At 41.3% G+C, this 18041-nt stretch overlaps 2 protein-coding genes across 3 annotated transcripts in view; both read left to right on the forward strand.

Moving 5' to 3' along the window:
- Window positions 1-12258, forward strand: part of LOC146676476 (protein NLRC3-like) — a 455324-nt gene extending 443066 nt beyond the window's left edge. Inside the window, exon 5 of the mRNA XM_085401191.1 lies at window positions 12063-12258. Within this exon, the coding sequence (XP_085257317.1) occupies window positions 12063-12258 (196 nt within the window). The remainder of the gene's footprint in view (window positions 1-12062) is intronic.
- LOC146676490 (protein NLRC3-like) lies at window positions 2734-4964 on the forward strand. 2 transcript variants are annotated; one of them, XM_085402134.1, is made up of 2 exons: window positions 2734-3024; window positions 3137-4964. In XM_085402134.1, the coding sequence occupies exons 1-2, from the start codon at window positions 2810-2812 to the stop codon at window positions 4962-4964; spliced, it is 2043 nt and encodes a 680-aa protein (XP_085258260.1). In that variant the 5' UTR covers window positions 2734-2809. The 2 variants fall into 2 exon arrangements, with proteins under 2 accessions (XP_085258260.1, XP_085258261.1); XM_085402135.1 differs by having other exon boundaries at window positions 2734-3017; window positions 3160-4964.
- Window positions 12259-18041: the final 5783 nt, after the last annotated feature.

Consider the following 18041-nt stretch of genomic DNA (forward strand, 5'->3'; position numbering starts at 1 on the left):
TATCAGAGCTGTGGTTGAATGAACATACGCGCTCCCTTAGACGTGACTGTAGACGCGCCGAAATGAGAAGGGAAAAGGACAGATTGTATGTTTCTCTATAGATTTTAAGGACTTTCTGTCTTTCTGCTCACCAAGAAGCTGTAAAAACTGCAGACACAGTTTGTCTTAAACTTAGTGTCAATAAACAGTCACAGGCCTCAGGTACTTTTTAATGTCCTCAATCGTTTTCTTCGTTCACGTGATAATGTCGGAGTCATTTCTTCACTAAGTATTTGTGATGAATTTTTAGCATTTTTAACAACAAGCTTCTCTCTATTAGGGCTCTTGTCTCGCCGACTGCTGCCTCAGATCCGAGTCTTTCTCCTGTGTGCTCAGCTGTCTTAGAGCAGTTTGATCCCGTCTCCCTTAATGACTTGACTGCGGTAGTTTGTAACCTAAGATCATCACACTGCCCCTCTGATTGTCTCCCCCCAACTACTCTTTCAAGGATTGTCAGGTTGGAGATATAATTAGCTAAGACAGCTGGGTCTAGGGATGCTTTTTAAGTAAAGGTTTAACTACAGCCAGCTAGGGATGGGTACCGTTTAGATTTGAAAACCTGCTAAATCAGAATCAGTTGCTGATGACGGCTTTTTTCTTTTCCATTAATCACGTATAATCTTAACTCAAAGTGAACATAGACTTGATTGAAGTAACTCAGATCAGCCAATTCAAAATGCTAATTCAATCAACTCTGAGTTTATTTCTAGACTCAGTTTGTTGGCCCTGCACCTTAAAACTATTCCCTGTTTGTCCCTCATGTTTTTTGGATATTGTTTTCACATCTTATGTCACGGCTAGCGGGGCGAGCCATGTTGAATTTAATAAAGGACCCAAGATGCTGACACTGCTGTGAAGTGAGTGAGCTGTATTGAAACAGTGAAGGGCAGTGGAGATGGCCTGTGCAGAAGCTAAGATAACCTCTACTGAAAAAACTAAAAAACTAACCTGAAACCTTAAACGGAGACACGGGGAGACAACACAGACGAACCAGCAACAAGCAGGAGAAAACAAAGGGCTCATATACACAAATCAGGGAATGAGAAAAGGGAGACACAGCAGGATTAATTGGACATAACCAGACAAGGGGAAGCAAAAGTAGACACACTAACATAGGACATGGCACTGTCAAAATGAAACAGGAAGTGAAAACAGAGACACAATACTAACACAGTACAGAGGGAACACAGAAACCAAAACCTCAGAACTAGAAAATCTTAATCAGAATGAAATTGTAACAAAAGACAATAACAATCCAAACAAAACTACTGAGTTACTTGTAACGCGTTACTGTAATCCGATTACTTTTTTCCAGTAACGAGTAATGTAAGGGATTACTATTGCAAAAACGGTAATTAGATTACTGTTAGATTACGCTGCGTTACTGCGTTACTAAAACCGTGATTTTTTTGCGAGAATGTCTCATGACAGTGAGGTAAGTGAGTGCGACATTAGTGACAACAGCTGTGTGCAGATCAACAATGGATAATATACCAAGTGCGGGAGAGAGTATGAGCGTGCAGCGTTTAAAGCGTGGAAGTACTGACCTTACTTTGAGTTTGAATGCGTAAAAAGTTACAAAAAAATTAGTGTCCATTGTGCGTGGGAAGAAAACTTCTTTTTACAGCGAAAAACCCCCCCAAACCTCTAAGCAAGCACCGAGTAGCTACGACATAATGGGAAATTCACAGAGAAACTGCCTTTTCTTTCCCTTCACCCTGACGACACACCTGCACCAGGGTAAACCTCCACCTACCCCACTCCTGCTCTACAGGTGAAAATAGTGCAACAGGACCGCTAGTCTTTGATTTTATTTATTTTCTGCTGTGTTTTACTTGCATCTATTTGAAAGACTGAGTGTAAACACAAAAAAATATTTTATTTTATGTGCTGGGATGTGCAGAAAAAAGGTTAAATGTTAAACAAATTTTGTATGGATTATGCAGAAAAAGTAGAATTGGGCTGAAAGATCTATCACTTTATCACCCATTCAGGTTGTAAATCGTGTTTTTAAAATGTAACTAAGTAACTAAGTAACTAAGTAATTAATTACTTTTGAAAATAAGTAATCAGTAAAGTAACAGGATTACTTTTTTGGGGAAGTAATCAGTAATTACTTACTGATTACTTTTTTCAAGTACCTTGACCAACACTGACCATGACAGTCATCTGATTGACTGAACCCATCCAAACATCACTTCATGGACCTTTAGCTTGTGTCTGTGTGTGGACAGACATAACATGAGCTAATTATACATTACTCCTCCACAGAGTGGACCAGGAGAGAGCAGAGGTTTCCACTGGTCAGTCTGCACAGCAACATCAAACACACCTGGACTCTGTGGTTATGGTTTGTAGTACTACGTTTACATTTGTTCTTTTCAGTCACCTCTATGCTGCACTTTGTGGACCAGAGGATTGTCAGTGTGTCCAACATAAGTCAGAGTTTGGGCTCCATGATTTCAGTCAGATTGGGGTGACTGTAGCTCAGGAGGTGAGCAGGTCAGCTACTAGTCAGAAGGTTTGTGAATCAAACCCTGGCTGGCAAATGTACTGGGTAACGTACTAAACCCAAGCTGCCCTCTGATGCATCCATCAGAGTGTGAAAGAAAGTATTTAAGCATAGAACAATGTGCTTGGTTGAATGAGGCATGTTGTATAAATGCTTTGTGTGCACAGAGTATCAAAGAGAGCTATATAAGAACCAGTCCATTTACCACTGGGTAATTCATATAGTCTTCTTTTCCAGCGGCTGGAGGACAACATCACCATGTTTGTGAAGAACGAGCTGAAGAAGATCCAGAAGCTTCTGAGTCCAGATCACCCAGAAACTTTAAAGAGCCAGATGGAGGATGAGGAGATGTTTGAAGGTGAGGATGAAGATGAAAGAAAGAGCTGCAGAGAAGCATTTCTGAAGATCACACTCCACTTCTTGAGGAGACTTAAGCAGCATGAGATGGCTGACCATCTGCAGAGCAGTAAGAGAATTTCTCTAAAGACTGAATATTGATCTTTCCTAATAGCTCAAGAAATGGACCAATAGACATTCATCCTTTCAGGGTACTGAAAGGCTATGATATTTATTGTATAATATTTTTTTTCTAAATTTCTTACCTTCAGAAATATTTGCTCCACTCTGTAAACGAGAACTTAAAGCCCAACTGAAGAAGAAGTTCCAGTGTGTGTTTGAGGGGATCGCTAAAGCAGGAAGCCCAACCCTCCTGAATCAGATCTACACAGAGCTCTACATCACAGAGGGAGGGACTGCAGAGGTCAATGAGGAACATGAGGTCAGACAGATTGAAACAGCATCCAGGAAACCAGACAGACCAGAAACAACAATCAGACAAGAAGACATCTTTAAAGCCTCACCTGGAAGAGATGAACCAATCAGAACAGTGCTGACAAAGGGAGTGGCTGGCATTGGGAAAACAGTCTTAACACAGAAATACAGCCTGGACTGGGCTGAAGACAAAGCCAACCAGGACATCCAGTTCATATTTCCATTCACTTTCAGAGAGCTGAATGTGCTGAAAGAGGAAAAGTTCAGCTTGGTGGAACTTGTTCATCACTTCTTTAATCAAACTAACGAATCAGGAATCTGCAGGCTTGAAGACTTCCAGGTTGTGTTCATACTTGATGGTCTGGATGAGTGTCGACTTAATTTGGACTTCGACAAAACTAAAATCCTGACAGAAACCAGAAAGTCCACCTCATTGGATGAGCTGCTGACAAACCTCATCAGAGGGAACCTGCTCCCTTCTGCTCGCCTTTGGATAACAACACGACCTGCAGCAGCCAATCAGATCCCTCCTCAGTGTGTCGACATGGTGACAGAGGTCAGAGGGTTCACTGACCCACAGAAGGAGGAGTACTTCAGGAAGAGATTCAGAGATGAGGAGCAGGCCAGCAGGATCATCTCCCACATCAAGAAAGCTCGAAGCCTCCACATCATGTGTCACATCCCAGTCTTCTGCTGGATCACTGCTACAGTTCTGGAGGATGTGCTGGAAACCAGAGAGGGAGGAGAGCTGCCCAAGACCCTGACTGAGATGTACATCCACTTCCTGGTGGTTCAGGCCAAAGTCAAGGGGATCAAATATGATGGAGGAGCTGAGACAGATCCACACTGGAGTCCAAAGAGCAGGAAGATGATTGAGTCACTGGGAAAACTGGCTTTTGATCAGCTGCAGAAAGGAAACCTGATCTTCTATGAACCAGACCTGACAGAGTGTGGCATCGATATCAGAGCAGCCTCAGTGTACTCAGGAGTGTTCACACAGATCTTTAAAGAGGAGAAACAACTGTACCAGAACAAGGTGTTCTGCTTTGTTCATCTCAGTGTTCAGGAGTTTCTGGCTGCTCTTCATGTCCACCTGACCTTCATCAACTCTGGACTCAATCTGCTGGAAGAACAACAAACAACGTCCATGTGGTCTAAACTATTTGATAAACCAAAACTCCAATCTCTCCACCAGAGTGCTGTGAACAAGGCCTTACAGAGTCCAAATGGACACCTGGACTTGTTCCTCCGCTTCCTCCTGGGTCTTTCAATGCAGACCAATCAGACTCTCCTACGAGGTCTGCTGACACAGACAGGAAGTAGCTCACAGACCAATCAGGAAGCAGTTCAGTACATCAAGGAGAAGCTCAGTGAGAATCTGTCTGCAGAGAAAAGCATCAATCTGTTTCACTGTCTGAATGAACTGAATGATCGTTCTCTACTGGAGGAGATCCAACAGTCCCTGAGTTCAGGACGTCTCTCCACAGATAAACTGTCTCCTGCTCAGTGGTCAGCTCTGGTCTTCATCTTACTGTCATCAGAAAAAGATCTGGATGTTTTTGACCTGAAGAAATACTTTGCTTCAGAGAAGGCTCTTCTGAGGCTGCTGCCAGTGGTCAAAGCCTCTAAAAAAGCTCTGTAAGTTATAAAGTTTTTATTATTTAATTTGGTTGGTATGTTATTGAAAAACACACTGCCATCAACTTCTGTTTTGTTATTGTCAAAATCACTGTAATATAATCACTGTACCTTTATATACACGTGACTTGTATTAATGCTGCTGCCCTCTTGTGGCTAAAGTGTAATTATGTTCTTGTTATTAGGGAGGATCTGAGAGTAACATGCCAAGAGAGTCAGCACCTTCGCTTTAGCTTAAAAATCCAAATTCTTATGTCATCAGTTATAGTTGCATGTATTCATTATCATAATTTAACCTTTAATATTGATGTCTTAAATTTATTTTGAGTAAAGTAGCAATAATTTTATGGTTGCATTAAATAAATACATCACTAATGAATTATTTATTTCAGTAATTAATTAAAAAAATATATTGATAATGAATTATCGGTTAATTTCATTTAAAATAATTAATTATTTATTTATGTACAATTCTAATTAGTTAATTACATATTTAATCAATTATTGGTTTGTTTTCTATTTTAATTATTTTACTGACACATTTAATGAATTATTTAATGATGTATTTATTTAATTCACGTTGCTACTCCTGGCCCTGCATCGCTGTTCATAAATACATTTTATTTGTCAGCTTCACCCATCAAAGTCAGGGGGCGGGGTTAATGCTGATCAAGTCAAAACCATTGCTTTGGTCTGGTGGGCGTTCTTTTAGTGGGCTTTTCTCAATACTAAGTAGGCCTACACACCAGGGTTTGGACATGTGTGGACCCAAACTATACTTAAACTTTACCCTTTTTTGTGTGTCACCAAATACACTTTAATATTTTCTAGACAAGAATGTAGTGGCATAATCTTTAACCTCTTTTGGCTCCAAACAGAAGTGACAGACTTGAGCAGGGTTCATTTAAAGGCTGACAGAAGTGGAGTGGTGACAGGGAGATGTTTGACAGGACAGTGTTTCAGCCTCCACAGGTTCATGTTGTGCTCCATCAGTCAGTGAAGATGAAGTCAGTGCTGATGAGGCTGTAGAGTGTGTGAGGGATGTGAATGAGGATGATGAAGATCTGATGATAGCAGATAAAAACAGGCTGCAGAGACTTTGAGCCATACAGGGCACACAGTGTGTGTACAGAACAGCTGAAATCATTATGGAGGCCTCACTGGAATATGGAAGCATCACAGTACAGCTTCAGTGAAGCATTAAAGTCTCTGATATGAGATGAGAAATGAAGCAGCCAGAGCTTTTTCATGAGTGGAAATCCACTGTGACTGTGAGCTGCTGCTACAGCCTCCAGATTAGCCAGCAGCTCATCCTGCTCAACATTTTCTAACCAACTTTAATGGAAGTGTGATGTTTTCAGCTGGAGTGATGGTCAGGGTGGCCTCCCTCTCCTCTTCTTCTCCTCTTCCTCTTTCATTTGTAAAGCCACTTCTGCTGCTTTCATTCATTTGGAAGTCCTGTAGCTGAGTTTGGGAGAGACTAACAGCCTCGGCAGCAGAGGGGAGAAAGGTTGTAACACCACCACTTTACTCTGTTCTACCTGTCACATCATTTTATCAGGAAACAAATATGCTCATGTTTTTACTATGTTTGTCTTGAAGATGTAAGAAGATCACATGGTGCTTTTTATTATTGTGTTGGTTTGTTTCCTGTCTCTTGGATGGAGCCCAGCTGTGCGTGGCCCCTGGGCCTGTGGTCAGAGTGTGTGCTGGATAATCCGGCCCAGGATGAGGCCAAACTGACATGGGATGAAATGTCTGTCACATAATTGAGCTTAGTGTAGTTTCATTTCTGCACAATTTAAAAACAACCAAAACTTTGTTCTGTCTTTTCTGTGTTATACTGTAGACTTTCTTTGATACTGTGTCCAAAAGGAGCAGCTTTTACTTTGAAGGGGAGGCGTCTCTGTTTCCTCTTCAGGTTGGATGATGGAAGCAAATGAGTGTGTGATGTTCTGTCAGTGTTGCACTTTGTAGACGCTCCCTGAGCACTGGTCTCACAGCCAGCTGCACATAGAGACCAGTGTTGTTAGTCCAGGTCAGAAGATGACTTGTTGGAATGAAAATGAGCTTGTAGTTTGTCTGCTTTAATAATGTGACTGGAAAAAGGTGTTGGACTTCAAATATGTCCATTTCTTTCACACTTCACCTTTAAAAGTGAAGCCTTGTGGTTCCTGGAAGGAAAAACACGACTTTTTCAAGTCTTTGTCCTGTTTTTATGAGAAATGTACGACTTTAATGTGAAACATTCAGAGTTTTTTCTCTTGTTGTGTTTGTTTGAAGCTGCTTCCTGTTGGCTTCAGCTGTTTGGAGTTTCCATTTTCTAAACTTCTACATTCTGAACCTTCTTCAGCTCTGAACAGATGATGAAACACTGAATGATTTCAAGCTCACACTTTGTCTAATAAACTTACATCTTTCATTCTTTATACAGATTGTGGGGCTGTGGTTTGTCAGAGATCAGCTGTGATTATCTGGCAGCAGCACTGAAGTCCAACCCCTCCCATCTGAGACAGCTGGAGCTGAGCTACAACAACAAGCTGCAGGATTCAGGAGTGAAGCATCTGTGTGGTTTCCTGGAGAGTCCAGGATGTGGACTTGAAACTCTGAGGTCAGTCAGCATGTTTTAGTTGTGCTGAGATGAATATGATGTGAAAGTTGTGCTGACACTAAACTGCAGACATCAGGCTGATATTATACTGATCCACACTGAGGATCTTCATGGTAAAGTCTGTTTTCTTCTTCTCTGGTTTAGTCCATTGACTGCAGCAGAACAATGTTCACATTTCAAACAGTGAGACTCAACGTATGGCCCGCGGCCCACACGCGGCCTGCCCACCTTTCCTGATTCAGAGAGAGGGGACCCTGATTAACTGTGTAGTGTTCTTCCTCACAGTTCTAAGTATCAGACACAACAATGAATAATCCACAGCTGACTGTCTTTAGCAGGTCAAAGGTCACGGCACACAGCAGACAGTGGGAAATATTATAACTCTGATCATTTATCAGCACATATCCATATGTATAAAAACAAAGCTGACACTGTGAGACTTGATCAGAGGTGTGATCATCACAGCAGAGGCCTTTGTGTCAAAGTCACTGAGGATCAAACAGAAACACATGAAGCAGATTTTCCTGTTCTGGCTTTTTATAGCAGATAACCTTCAAAATATTCTGCAGTCCATCAAAAACTGAAGCAAACCATGAATCAACATGTGAACATGACCTGATGCTGCTGAAGTGAAGCAAAGTTACAGAGGTTTGATTACAGACACAGCTGAGAGTTTGTAATCTGTCATCATTTTAAAAGGTTTACATTTCTTCAGTATCGAACAGCAGAAATGAGGCTTTGTTTTGGGAGGCCGACAGCAGTGAACACAACAGCAGACTGGTGCGTAATAAGCAGTGAATAATGCAGGAAACAGATTTTTGAAGGTAAACTGTTCTTGAAGTACACTGAGAGAGAGAGAGAGCTGTGCAGGAAGTAAACGTCAAAGTCAGAGAGAATTCATGACGATGTTCATCAAACGTAAAGTGTAGTTTGGATCTTCTTCTGCTGCTGGTTCAGTCAGTTTTGGTTGGAGACAGATGAAACCTGCAGCTTCAGGATCTGTGAGCTGTCCACTTTCAGCCCCGACGGCGTGTCCGTGTACGTGCCGTCGAGTGAACGATCCACGCTCTGTGTTTCCATCTTTGTGTGTTTAGCTGCTCTCATTTACTGTTTTATCTGTTTGCTTGTTGTTGAAATACTTTTGGGAGCTTTAACCTGAGATTCTGGCAAAATACATTTATATTAAAAATCGATTCAGGATTGAATGAATCAACATCGCTTTATTCAAATTAAAACCATTTAAATAGGAAAATCCATTTTTTTACAGCCACCTCTAATGCTGGGTAATGTCAGCTGGTCCATGTGCAGCTGGCTGTGAGGCTCAGGGAGCGTCTACAAAGTGCAACACAGAAAGAACATCATCCATAAATATTGAGTAATAACTGGACTCTCATACAGCGAGACTCAAATGCCTTTAAACATCAGCTTATCCTGCTGATCCAAGTCCAACACTGAGTTTGTAAAAACATGTTTGTCAATCATTTTGTTTGGTTTCTGAGGAAAATGATTCAATAACTTGCTGCTAATACACAACATTTCATCATATTTCCTCATAACCCTCTTTTGTCTGACCATTTGATCCCATTTGAATTTGCAATAAAGGATCCACAGAGTTTGGTGACAATAATGACAGTAGATGTTTGTGTGGAAGTGCTGGAAGCAAATGAGTGTGTGATGTTCTTTCAGTGTTGCACTTTGTAGACGCTCCCTGAGCACTGGTCTCACAGCCAGCTGCACATAGAGACCAGTGTTGTTAGTCCAGGTCAGAAGATGACTTGTTGGAATGAAAATGAGCTTGTAGTTTGTCTGCTTTAATAATGTGACTGGAAAAAGGTGTTGGACTTCAAATATGTCCATTTCTTTCACACTTCACCTTTAAAAGTGAAGCCTTGTGGTTCCTGGAAGGAAAAACACGACTTTTTCAAGTCTTTGTCCTGTTTTTATGAGAAATGTACGACTTTAATGTGAAACATTCAGAGTTTTTTCTCTTGTTGTGTTTGTTTGAAGCTGCTTCCTGTTGGCTTCAGCTGTTTGGAGTTTCCATTTTCTAAACTTCTACATTCTGAACCTTCTTCAGCTCTGAACAGATGATGAAACACTGAATGATTTCAAGCTCACACTTTGTCTAATAAACTTACATCTTTCATTCTTTATACAGATTGAGGGACTGTGGTTTGTCAGAGATCAGCTGTGATTATCTGGCAGCAGCACTGAAGTCCAACCCCTCCCATCTGAGAGAGCTGGACCTGAGTGACAACTACAAGCTGCAGGATTCAGGAGTGAAGCATCTGTGTGGTTTCCTGGAGAGTCCAGGATGTGGACTTGAAACTCTGGGGTCAGTCAGCATGTTTTAGTTGTGCTGAGATGAATATGATGTGAAAGTTGTGCTGACACTAAACTGCAGACATCGGGCTGATATTATACTGATCCACACTGAGGATCTTCATGGTAAAGTCTGTTTTCTTCTTCTCTGGTTTAGTCCATTGACTGCAGCAGAACAATGTTCACATTTCAAACAGTGATACTCAACGTATGGCCCGCGGCCCACACGCGGCCTGCCCACCTTTCCTGATTCAGAGAGAGGGGACCCTGATTAACTGTGTAGTGTTCTTCCTCACAGTTCTAAGTATCAGACACAACAATGAATAATCCACAGCTGACTGTCTTTAGCAGGTCAAAGGTCACGGCACACAGCAGACAGTGGGAAATATTATAACTCTGATCATTTATCAGCACATATCCATATGTATAAAAACAAAGCTGACACTGTGAGACTTGATCAGAGGTGTGATCATCACAGCAGAGGCCTTTGTGTCAAAGTCACTGAGGATCAAACAGAAACACATGAAGCAGATTTTCCTGTTCTGGCTTTTTATAGCAGATAACCTTCAAAATATTCTGCAGTCCATCAAAAACTGAAGCAAACCATGAATCAACATGTGAACATGAGCTGATGCTGCTGAAGTGAAGCAAAGTTACAGAGGTTTGATTACAGACACAGCTGAGAGTTTGTAATCTGTCATCATTTTAAAAGGTTTACATTTCTTCAGTATTGAACAGCAGAAATGAGGCTTTGTTTTCGGAGGCCGACAGCAGTGAACACAACAGCAGACTGGTGCGTAATAAGCAGTGAATAATGCAGGAAACAGATTTTTGAAGGTAAACTGTTCTTGAAGTACACTGAGAGAGAGAGAGCTGTGCAGGAAGTAAACGTCAAAGTCAGAGAGAATTCATGACGATGTTCATCAAACGTAAAGTGTAGTTTGGATCTTCTTTTGCTGCTGGTTCAGTCAGTTTTGGTTGGAGACAGATGAAACCTGCAGCTTCAGGATCTGTGAGCTGTCCACTTTCAGCCCCGACGGCGTGTCCGTGTACGTGCCGTCGAGTGAACGATCCACGCTCTGTGTTTCCATCTTTGTGTGTTTAGCTGCTCTCATTTACTGTTTTATCTGTTTGCTTGTTGTTGAAATACTTTTGGGAGCTTTAACCTGAGATTCTGGCAAAATACATTTATATTAAAAATCGATTCAGGATTGAATGAATCAACATCGCTTTATTCAAATTAAAACCATTTAAATAGGAAAATCCATTTTTTTACAGCCACCTCTAATGCTGGGTAATGTCAGCTGGTCCATGTGCAGCTGGCTGTGAGGCTCAGGGAGCGTCTACAAAGTGCAACACAGAAAGAACATCATCCATAAATATTGAGTAATAACTGGACTCTCATACAGCGAGACTCAAATGCCTTTAAACATCAGCTTATCCTGCTGATCCAAGTCCAACACTGAGTTTGTAAAAACATGTTTGTCAATCATTTTGTTTGGTTTCTGAGGAAAATGATTCAATAACTTGCTGCTAATACACAACATTTCATCATATTTCCTCATAACCCTCTTTTGTCTGACCATTTGATCCCATTTGAATTTGCAATAAAGGATCCACAGAGTTTGGAGACAATAATGACAGTAGATGTTTGTGTGGAAGTGCTGGAAGCAAATTAGTGTGTGATGTTCTGTCAGTGTTGCACTTTGTAGACGCTCCCTGAGCACTGGTCTCACAGCCAGCTGCACATAGAGACCAGTGTTGTTAGTCCAGGTCAGAAGATGACTTGTTGGAATGAAAATGAGCTTGTAGTTTGTCTGCTTTAATAATGTGACTGGAAAAAGGTGTTGGACTTCAAATATGTCCATTTCTTTCACACTTCACCTTTAAAAGTGAAGCCTTGTGGTTCCTGGAAGGAAAAACACGACTTTTTCAAGTCTTTGTCCTGTTTTTATGAGAAATGTTCGACTTTAATGTGAAACATTCAGAGTTTTTTCTCTTGTTGTGTTTGTTTGAAGCTGCTTCCTGTTGGCTTCAGCTGTTTGGAGTTTCCATTTTCTAAACTTCTACATTCTGAACCTTCTTCAGCTCTGAACAGATGATGAAACACTGAATGATTTCAAGCTCACACTTTGTCTAATAAACTTACATCTTTCATTCTTTATACAGATTGAAGGACTGTGGTTTGTCAGAGATCAGCTGTGATTATCTGGCAGCAGCACTGAAGTCCAACCCCTCCCATCTGAGACAGCTGGACCTGAGTAGGAACAACAAGCTGCAGGATTCAGGAGTGAAGCATCTGTGTGGTTTCCTGGAGAGTCCAGGATGTGGACTTGAAACTCTGGGGTCAGTCAGCATGTTTTAGTTGTGCTGAGATGAATATGATGTGAAAGTTGTGCTGACACTAAACTGCAGACATCAGGCTGATATTATACTGATCCACACTGAGGATCTTCATGGTAAAGTCTGTTTTCTTCTTCTCTGGTTTAGTCCATTGACTGCAGCAGAACAATGTTCACATTTCAAACAGTGAGACTCAACGTATGGCCCGCGGCCCACATGCGGCCTGCCCACCTTTCCTGATTCAGAGAGAGGGGACCCTGATTAACTGTGTAGTGTTCTTCCTCACAGTTCTAAGTATCAGACACAACAATGAATAATCCACAGCTGACTGTCTTTAGCAGGTCAAAGGTCACGGCACACAGCAGACAGTGGGAAATATTATAACTCTGATCATTTATCAGCACATATCCATATGTATAAAAACAAAGCTGACACTGTGAGACTTGATCAGAGGTGTGATCATCACAGCAGAGGCCTTTGTGTCAAAGTCACTGAGGATCAAACAGAAACACATGAAGCAGATTTTCCTGTTCTGGCTTTTTATAGCAGATAACCTTCAAAATATTCTGCAGTCCATCAAAAACTGAAGCAAACCATGAATCAACATGTGAACATGAGCTGATGCTGCTGAAGTGAAGCAAAGTTACAGAGGTTTGATTACAGACACAGCTGAGAGTTTGTAATCTGTCATCATTTTAAAAGGTTTAAATTTCTTCAGTATTGAACAGCAGAAATGAGGCTTTGTTTTGGGAGGCCGACAGCAGTGAACACAACAGCAGACTGGTGCGTAATAAGCAGTGAATAATGCAGGAAACAGATTTTTGAAGGTAAACTGTTCTTGAAGTACACTGAGAGAGAGAGAGCTGTGCAGGAAGTAAACGTCAAAGTCAGAGAGAATTCATGACGATGTTCATCAAACGTAAAGTGTAGTTTGGATCTTCTTTTGCTGCTGGTTCAGTCAGTTTTGGTTGGAGACAGATGAAACCTGCAGCTTCAGGATCTGTGAGCTGTCCACTTTCAGCCCCGACGGCGTGTCCGTGTACGTGCCGTCGAGTGAACGATCCACGCTCTGTGTTTCCATCTTTGTGTGTTTAGCTGCTCTCATTTACTGTTTTATCTGTTTGCTTGTTGTTGAAATACTTTTGGGAGCTTTAACCTGAGATTCTGGCAAAATACATTTATATTAAAAATCGATTCAGGATTGAATGAATCAACATCGCTTTATTCAAATTAAAACCATTTAAATAGGAAAATCCATTTTTTTACAGCCACCTCTAATGCTGGGTAATGTCAGCTGGTCCATGTGCAGCTGGCTGTGAGGCTCAGGGAGCGTCTACAAAGTGCAACACAGAAAGAACATCATCCATAAATATTGAGTAATAACTGGACTCTCATACAGCGAGACTCAAATGCCTTTAAACATCAGCTTATCCTGCTGATCCAAGTCCAACACTGAGTTTGTAAAAACATGTTTGTCAATCATTTTGTTTGGTTTCTGAGGAAAATGATTCAATAACTTGCTGCTAATACACAACATTTCATCATATTTCCTCATAACCCTCTTTTGTCTGACCATTTGATCCCATTTGAATTTGCAATAAAGGATCCACAGAGTTTGGTGACAATAATGACAGTAGATGTTTGTGTGGAAGTGCTGGAAGCAAATGAGTGTGTGATGTTCTTTCAGTGTTGCACTTTGTAGACGCTCCCTGAGCACTGGTCTCACAGCCAGCTGCACATAGAGACCAGTGTTGTTAGTCCAGGTCAGAAGATGACTTGTTGGAATGAAAATGAGCTTGTAGTTTGTCTGCTTTAATAATGTGACTGGAAAAAGGTGTTGGACTTCAAATATGTCCATTTCTTTCACACTTCACCTTTAAAAGTGAAGCCTTGTGGTTCCTGGAAGGAAAAACACGACTTTTTCAAGTCTTTGTCCTGTTTTTATGAGAAATGTACGACTTTAATGTGAAACGTTCAGAGTTTTTTCTCTTGTTGTGTTTGTTTGAAGCTGCTTCCTGTTGGCTTCAGCTGTTTGGAGTTTCCATTTTCTAAACTTCTACATTCTGAACCTTCTTCAGCTCTGAACAGATGATGAAACACTGAATGATTTCAAGCTCACACTTTGTCTAATAAACTTACATCTTTCATTCTTTATACAGATTGTGGGGCTGTGGTTTGTCAGAGATCAGCTGTGATTATCTGGCAGCAGCACTGAAGTCCAACCCCTCCCATCTGAGAGAGCTGGAGCTGGGTAACAACTACAACCTGCAGGATTCAGGAGTGAAGCATCTGTGTGGTTTCCTGGAGAGTCCAGGATGTGGACTTGAAACTCTGGGGTCAGTCAGCATGTTTTAGTTGTGCTGAGATGAATATGATGTGAAAGTTGTGCTGACACTAAACTGCAGACATCAGGCTGATATTATACTGATCCACACTGAGGATCTTCATGGTAAAGTCTGTTTTCTTCTTCTCTGGTTTAGTCCATTGACTGCAGCAGAACAATGTTCACATTTCAAACAGTGATACTCAACGTATGGCCCGCGGCCCACACGCGGCCTGCCCACCTTTCCTGATTCAGAGAGAGGGGACCCTGATTAACTGTGTAGTGTTCTTCCTCACAGTTCTAAGTATCAGACACAACAATGAATAATCCACAGCTGACTGTCTTTAGCAGGTCAAAGGTCACGGCACACAGCAGACAGTGGGAAATATTATAATTCTGATCATTTATCAGCACATATCCATATGTATAAAAACAAAGCTGACACTATGAGACTTGATCAGAGGTGTGATCATCACAGCAGAGGCCTTTGTGTCAAAGTCACTGAGGATCAAACAGAAACACATGAAGCAGATTTTCCTGTTCTGGCTTTTTATAGCAGATAACCTTCAAAATATTCTGAAGTCGATCAAAAACTGAAGCAAACCATGAATCAACATGTGAACATGAGCTGATGCTGCTGAAGTGAAGCAAAGTTACAGAGGTTTGATTACAGACACAGCTGAGAGTTTGTAATCTGTCATCATTTTAAAAGGTTTCAATTTCTTCAGTATTGAACAGCAGAAATGAGGCTTTGTTTTGGGAGGCCGACAGCAGTGAACACAACAGCAGACTGGTGCGTAATAAGCAGTGAATAATGCAGGAAACAGATTTTTGAAGGTAAACTGTTCTTGAAGTACACTGAGAGAGAGAGAGCTGTGCAGGAAGTAAACGTCAAAGTCAGAGAGAATTCATGACGATGTTCATCAAACGTAAAGTGTAGTTTGGATCTTCTTTTGCTGCTGGTTCAGTCAGTTTTGGTTGGAGACAGATGAAACCTGCAGCTTCAGGATCTGTGAGCTGTCCACTTTCAGCCCCGACGGCGTGTCCGTGTACGTGCCGTCGAGTGAACGATCCACGCTCTGTGTTTCCATCTTTGTGTGTTTAGCTGCTCTCATTTACTGTTTTATCTGTTTGCTTGTTGTTGAAATACTTTTGGGAGCTTTAACCTGAGATTCTGGCAAAATACATTTATATTAAAAATCGATTCAGGATTGAATGAATCAACATCGCTTTATTCAAATTAAAACCATTTAAATAGGAAAATCCATTTTTTTACACCCGCCTCTAATGCTGGGTAATGTCAGCTGGTCCATGTGCAGCTGGCTGTGAGGCTCAGGGAGCGTCTACAAAGTGCAACACAGAAAGAACATCATCCATAAATATTGAGTAATAACTGGACTCTCATACAGCGAGACTCAAATGCCTTTAAACATCAGCTTATCCTGCTGATCCAAGTCCAACACTGAGTTTGTAAAAACATGTTTGTCAATCATTTTGTTTGGTTTCTGAGGAAAATGATTCAATAACTTGCTGCTAATACACAACATTTCATCATATTTCCTCATAACCCTCTTTTGTCTGACCATTTGATCCCATTTGAATTTGCAATAAAGGATCCACAGAGTTTGGTGACAATAATGACAGTAGATGTTTGTGTGAAAGTGCTGGAAGCAAATGAGTGTGTGATGTTCTGTCAGTGTTGCACTTTGTAGACGCTCCCTGAGCACTGGTCTCACAGCCAGCTGCACATAGAGACCAGTGTTGTTAGTCCAGGTCAGAAGATGACTTGTTGGAATGAAAATGAGCTTGTAGTTTGTCTGCTTTAATAATGTGACTGGAAAAAGGTGTTGGACTTCAAATATGTCCATTTCTTTCACACTTCACCTTTAAAAGTGAAGCCTTGTGGTTCCTGGAAGGAAAAACACGACTTTTTCAAGTCTTTGTCCTGTTTTTATGATAAATGTACGACTTTAATGTGAAACATTCAGAGTTTTTTCTCTTGTTGTGTTTGTTTGAAGCTGCTTCCTGTTGGCTTCAGCTGTTTGGAGTTTCCATTTTCTAAACTTCTACATTCTGAACCTTCTTCAGCTCTGAACAGATGATGAAACACTGAATGATTTCAAGCTCACACTTTGTCTAATAAACTTACATCTTTCATTCTTTATACAGATTGAAGGACTGTGGTTTGCCAGAGATCAGCTGTGATTATCTGGCAGCAGCACTGAAGTCCAACCCCTCCCATCTGAGACAGCTGGACCTGAGCTCCAACAACAAGCTGCAGGATTCAGGAGTGAAGCATCTGTGTGGTTTCCTGGAGAGTCCAGGATGTGGACTTGAAACTCTGGGGTCAGTCAGCATGTTTTAGTTGTGCTGAGATGAATATGATGTGAAAGTTGTGCTGACACTAAACTGCAGACATCAGGCTGATATTATACTGATCCACACTGAGGATCTTCATGGTAAAGTCTGTTTTCTTCTTCTCTGGTTTAGTCCATTGACTGCAGCAGAACAATGTTCACATTTCAAACAGTGATACTCAACGTATGGCCCGCGGCCCACACGCGGCCTGCCCACCTTTCCTGATTCAGAGAGAGGGGACCCTGATGAACTGTGTAGTGTTCTTCCTCACAGTTCTAAGTATCAGACACAACAATGAATAATCCACAGCTGACTGTTTTTAGCAGGTCAAAGGTCACGGCACACAGCAGACAGTGGGAAATATTGTAATTCTGATCATTTATCAGCACATATCCATATGTATAAAAACAAAGCTGACACTGTGAGACTTGATCAGAGGTGTGATCATCACAGCAGAGGCCTTTGTGTCAAAGTCACTGAGGATCAAACAGAAACACATGAAGCAGATTTTCCTGTTCTGGCTTTTTATAGCAGATAACCTTCAAAATATTCTGCAGTCCATCAAAAACTGAAGCAAACCATGAATCAACATGTGAACATGAGCTGATGCTGCTGAAGTGAAGCAAAGTTACAGAGGTTTGATTACAGACACAGCTGAGAGTTTGTAATCTGTCATCATTTTAAAAGGTTTACATTTCTTCAGTATCGAACAGCAGAAATGAGGCTTTGTTTTGGGAGGCCGACAGCAGTGAACACAACAGCAGACTGGTGCGTAATAAGCAGTGAATAATGCAGGAAACAGATTTTTGAAGGTAAACTGTTCTTGAAGTACACTGAGAGAGAGAGAGCTGTGCAGGAAGTAAACGTCAAAGTCAGAGAGAATTCATGACGATGTTCATCAAACGTAAAGCGTAGTTTGGATCTTCTTCTGCTGCTGGTTCACTCAGTTTTGGTTGGAGACAGATGAAACCTGCAGCTTCAGGATCTGTGAGCTGTCCACTTTCAGCCCCGACGGCGTGTCCGTGTACGTGCCGTCGAGTGAACGATCCACGCTCTGTGTTTCCATCTTTGTGTGTTTAGCTGCTCTCATTTACTGTTTTATCTGTTTGCTTGTTGTTGAAATA

This window comes from Rhamphochromis longiceps, linkage group LG3, assembly GCF_057381845.1.
Source record: "Rhamphochromis longiceps isolate RC_006_pf linkage group LG3, R_longiceps_female_GT1.1, whole genome shotgun sequence".
NCBI classification, from domain to species: Eukaryota; Metazoa; Chordata; class Actinopteri; order Cichliformes; family Cichlidae; genus Rhamphochromis; species Rhamphochromis longiceps.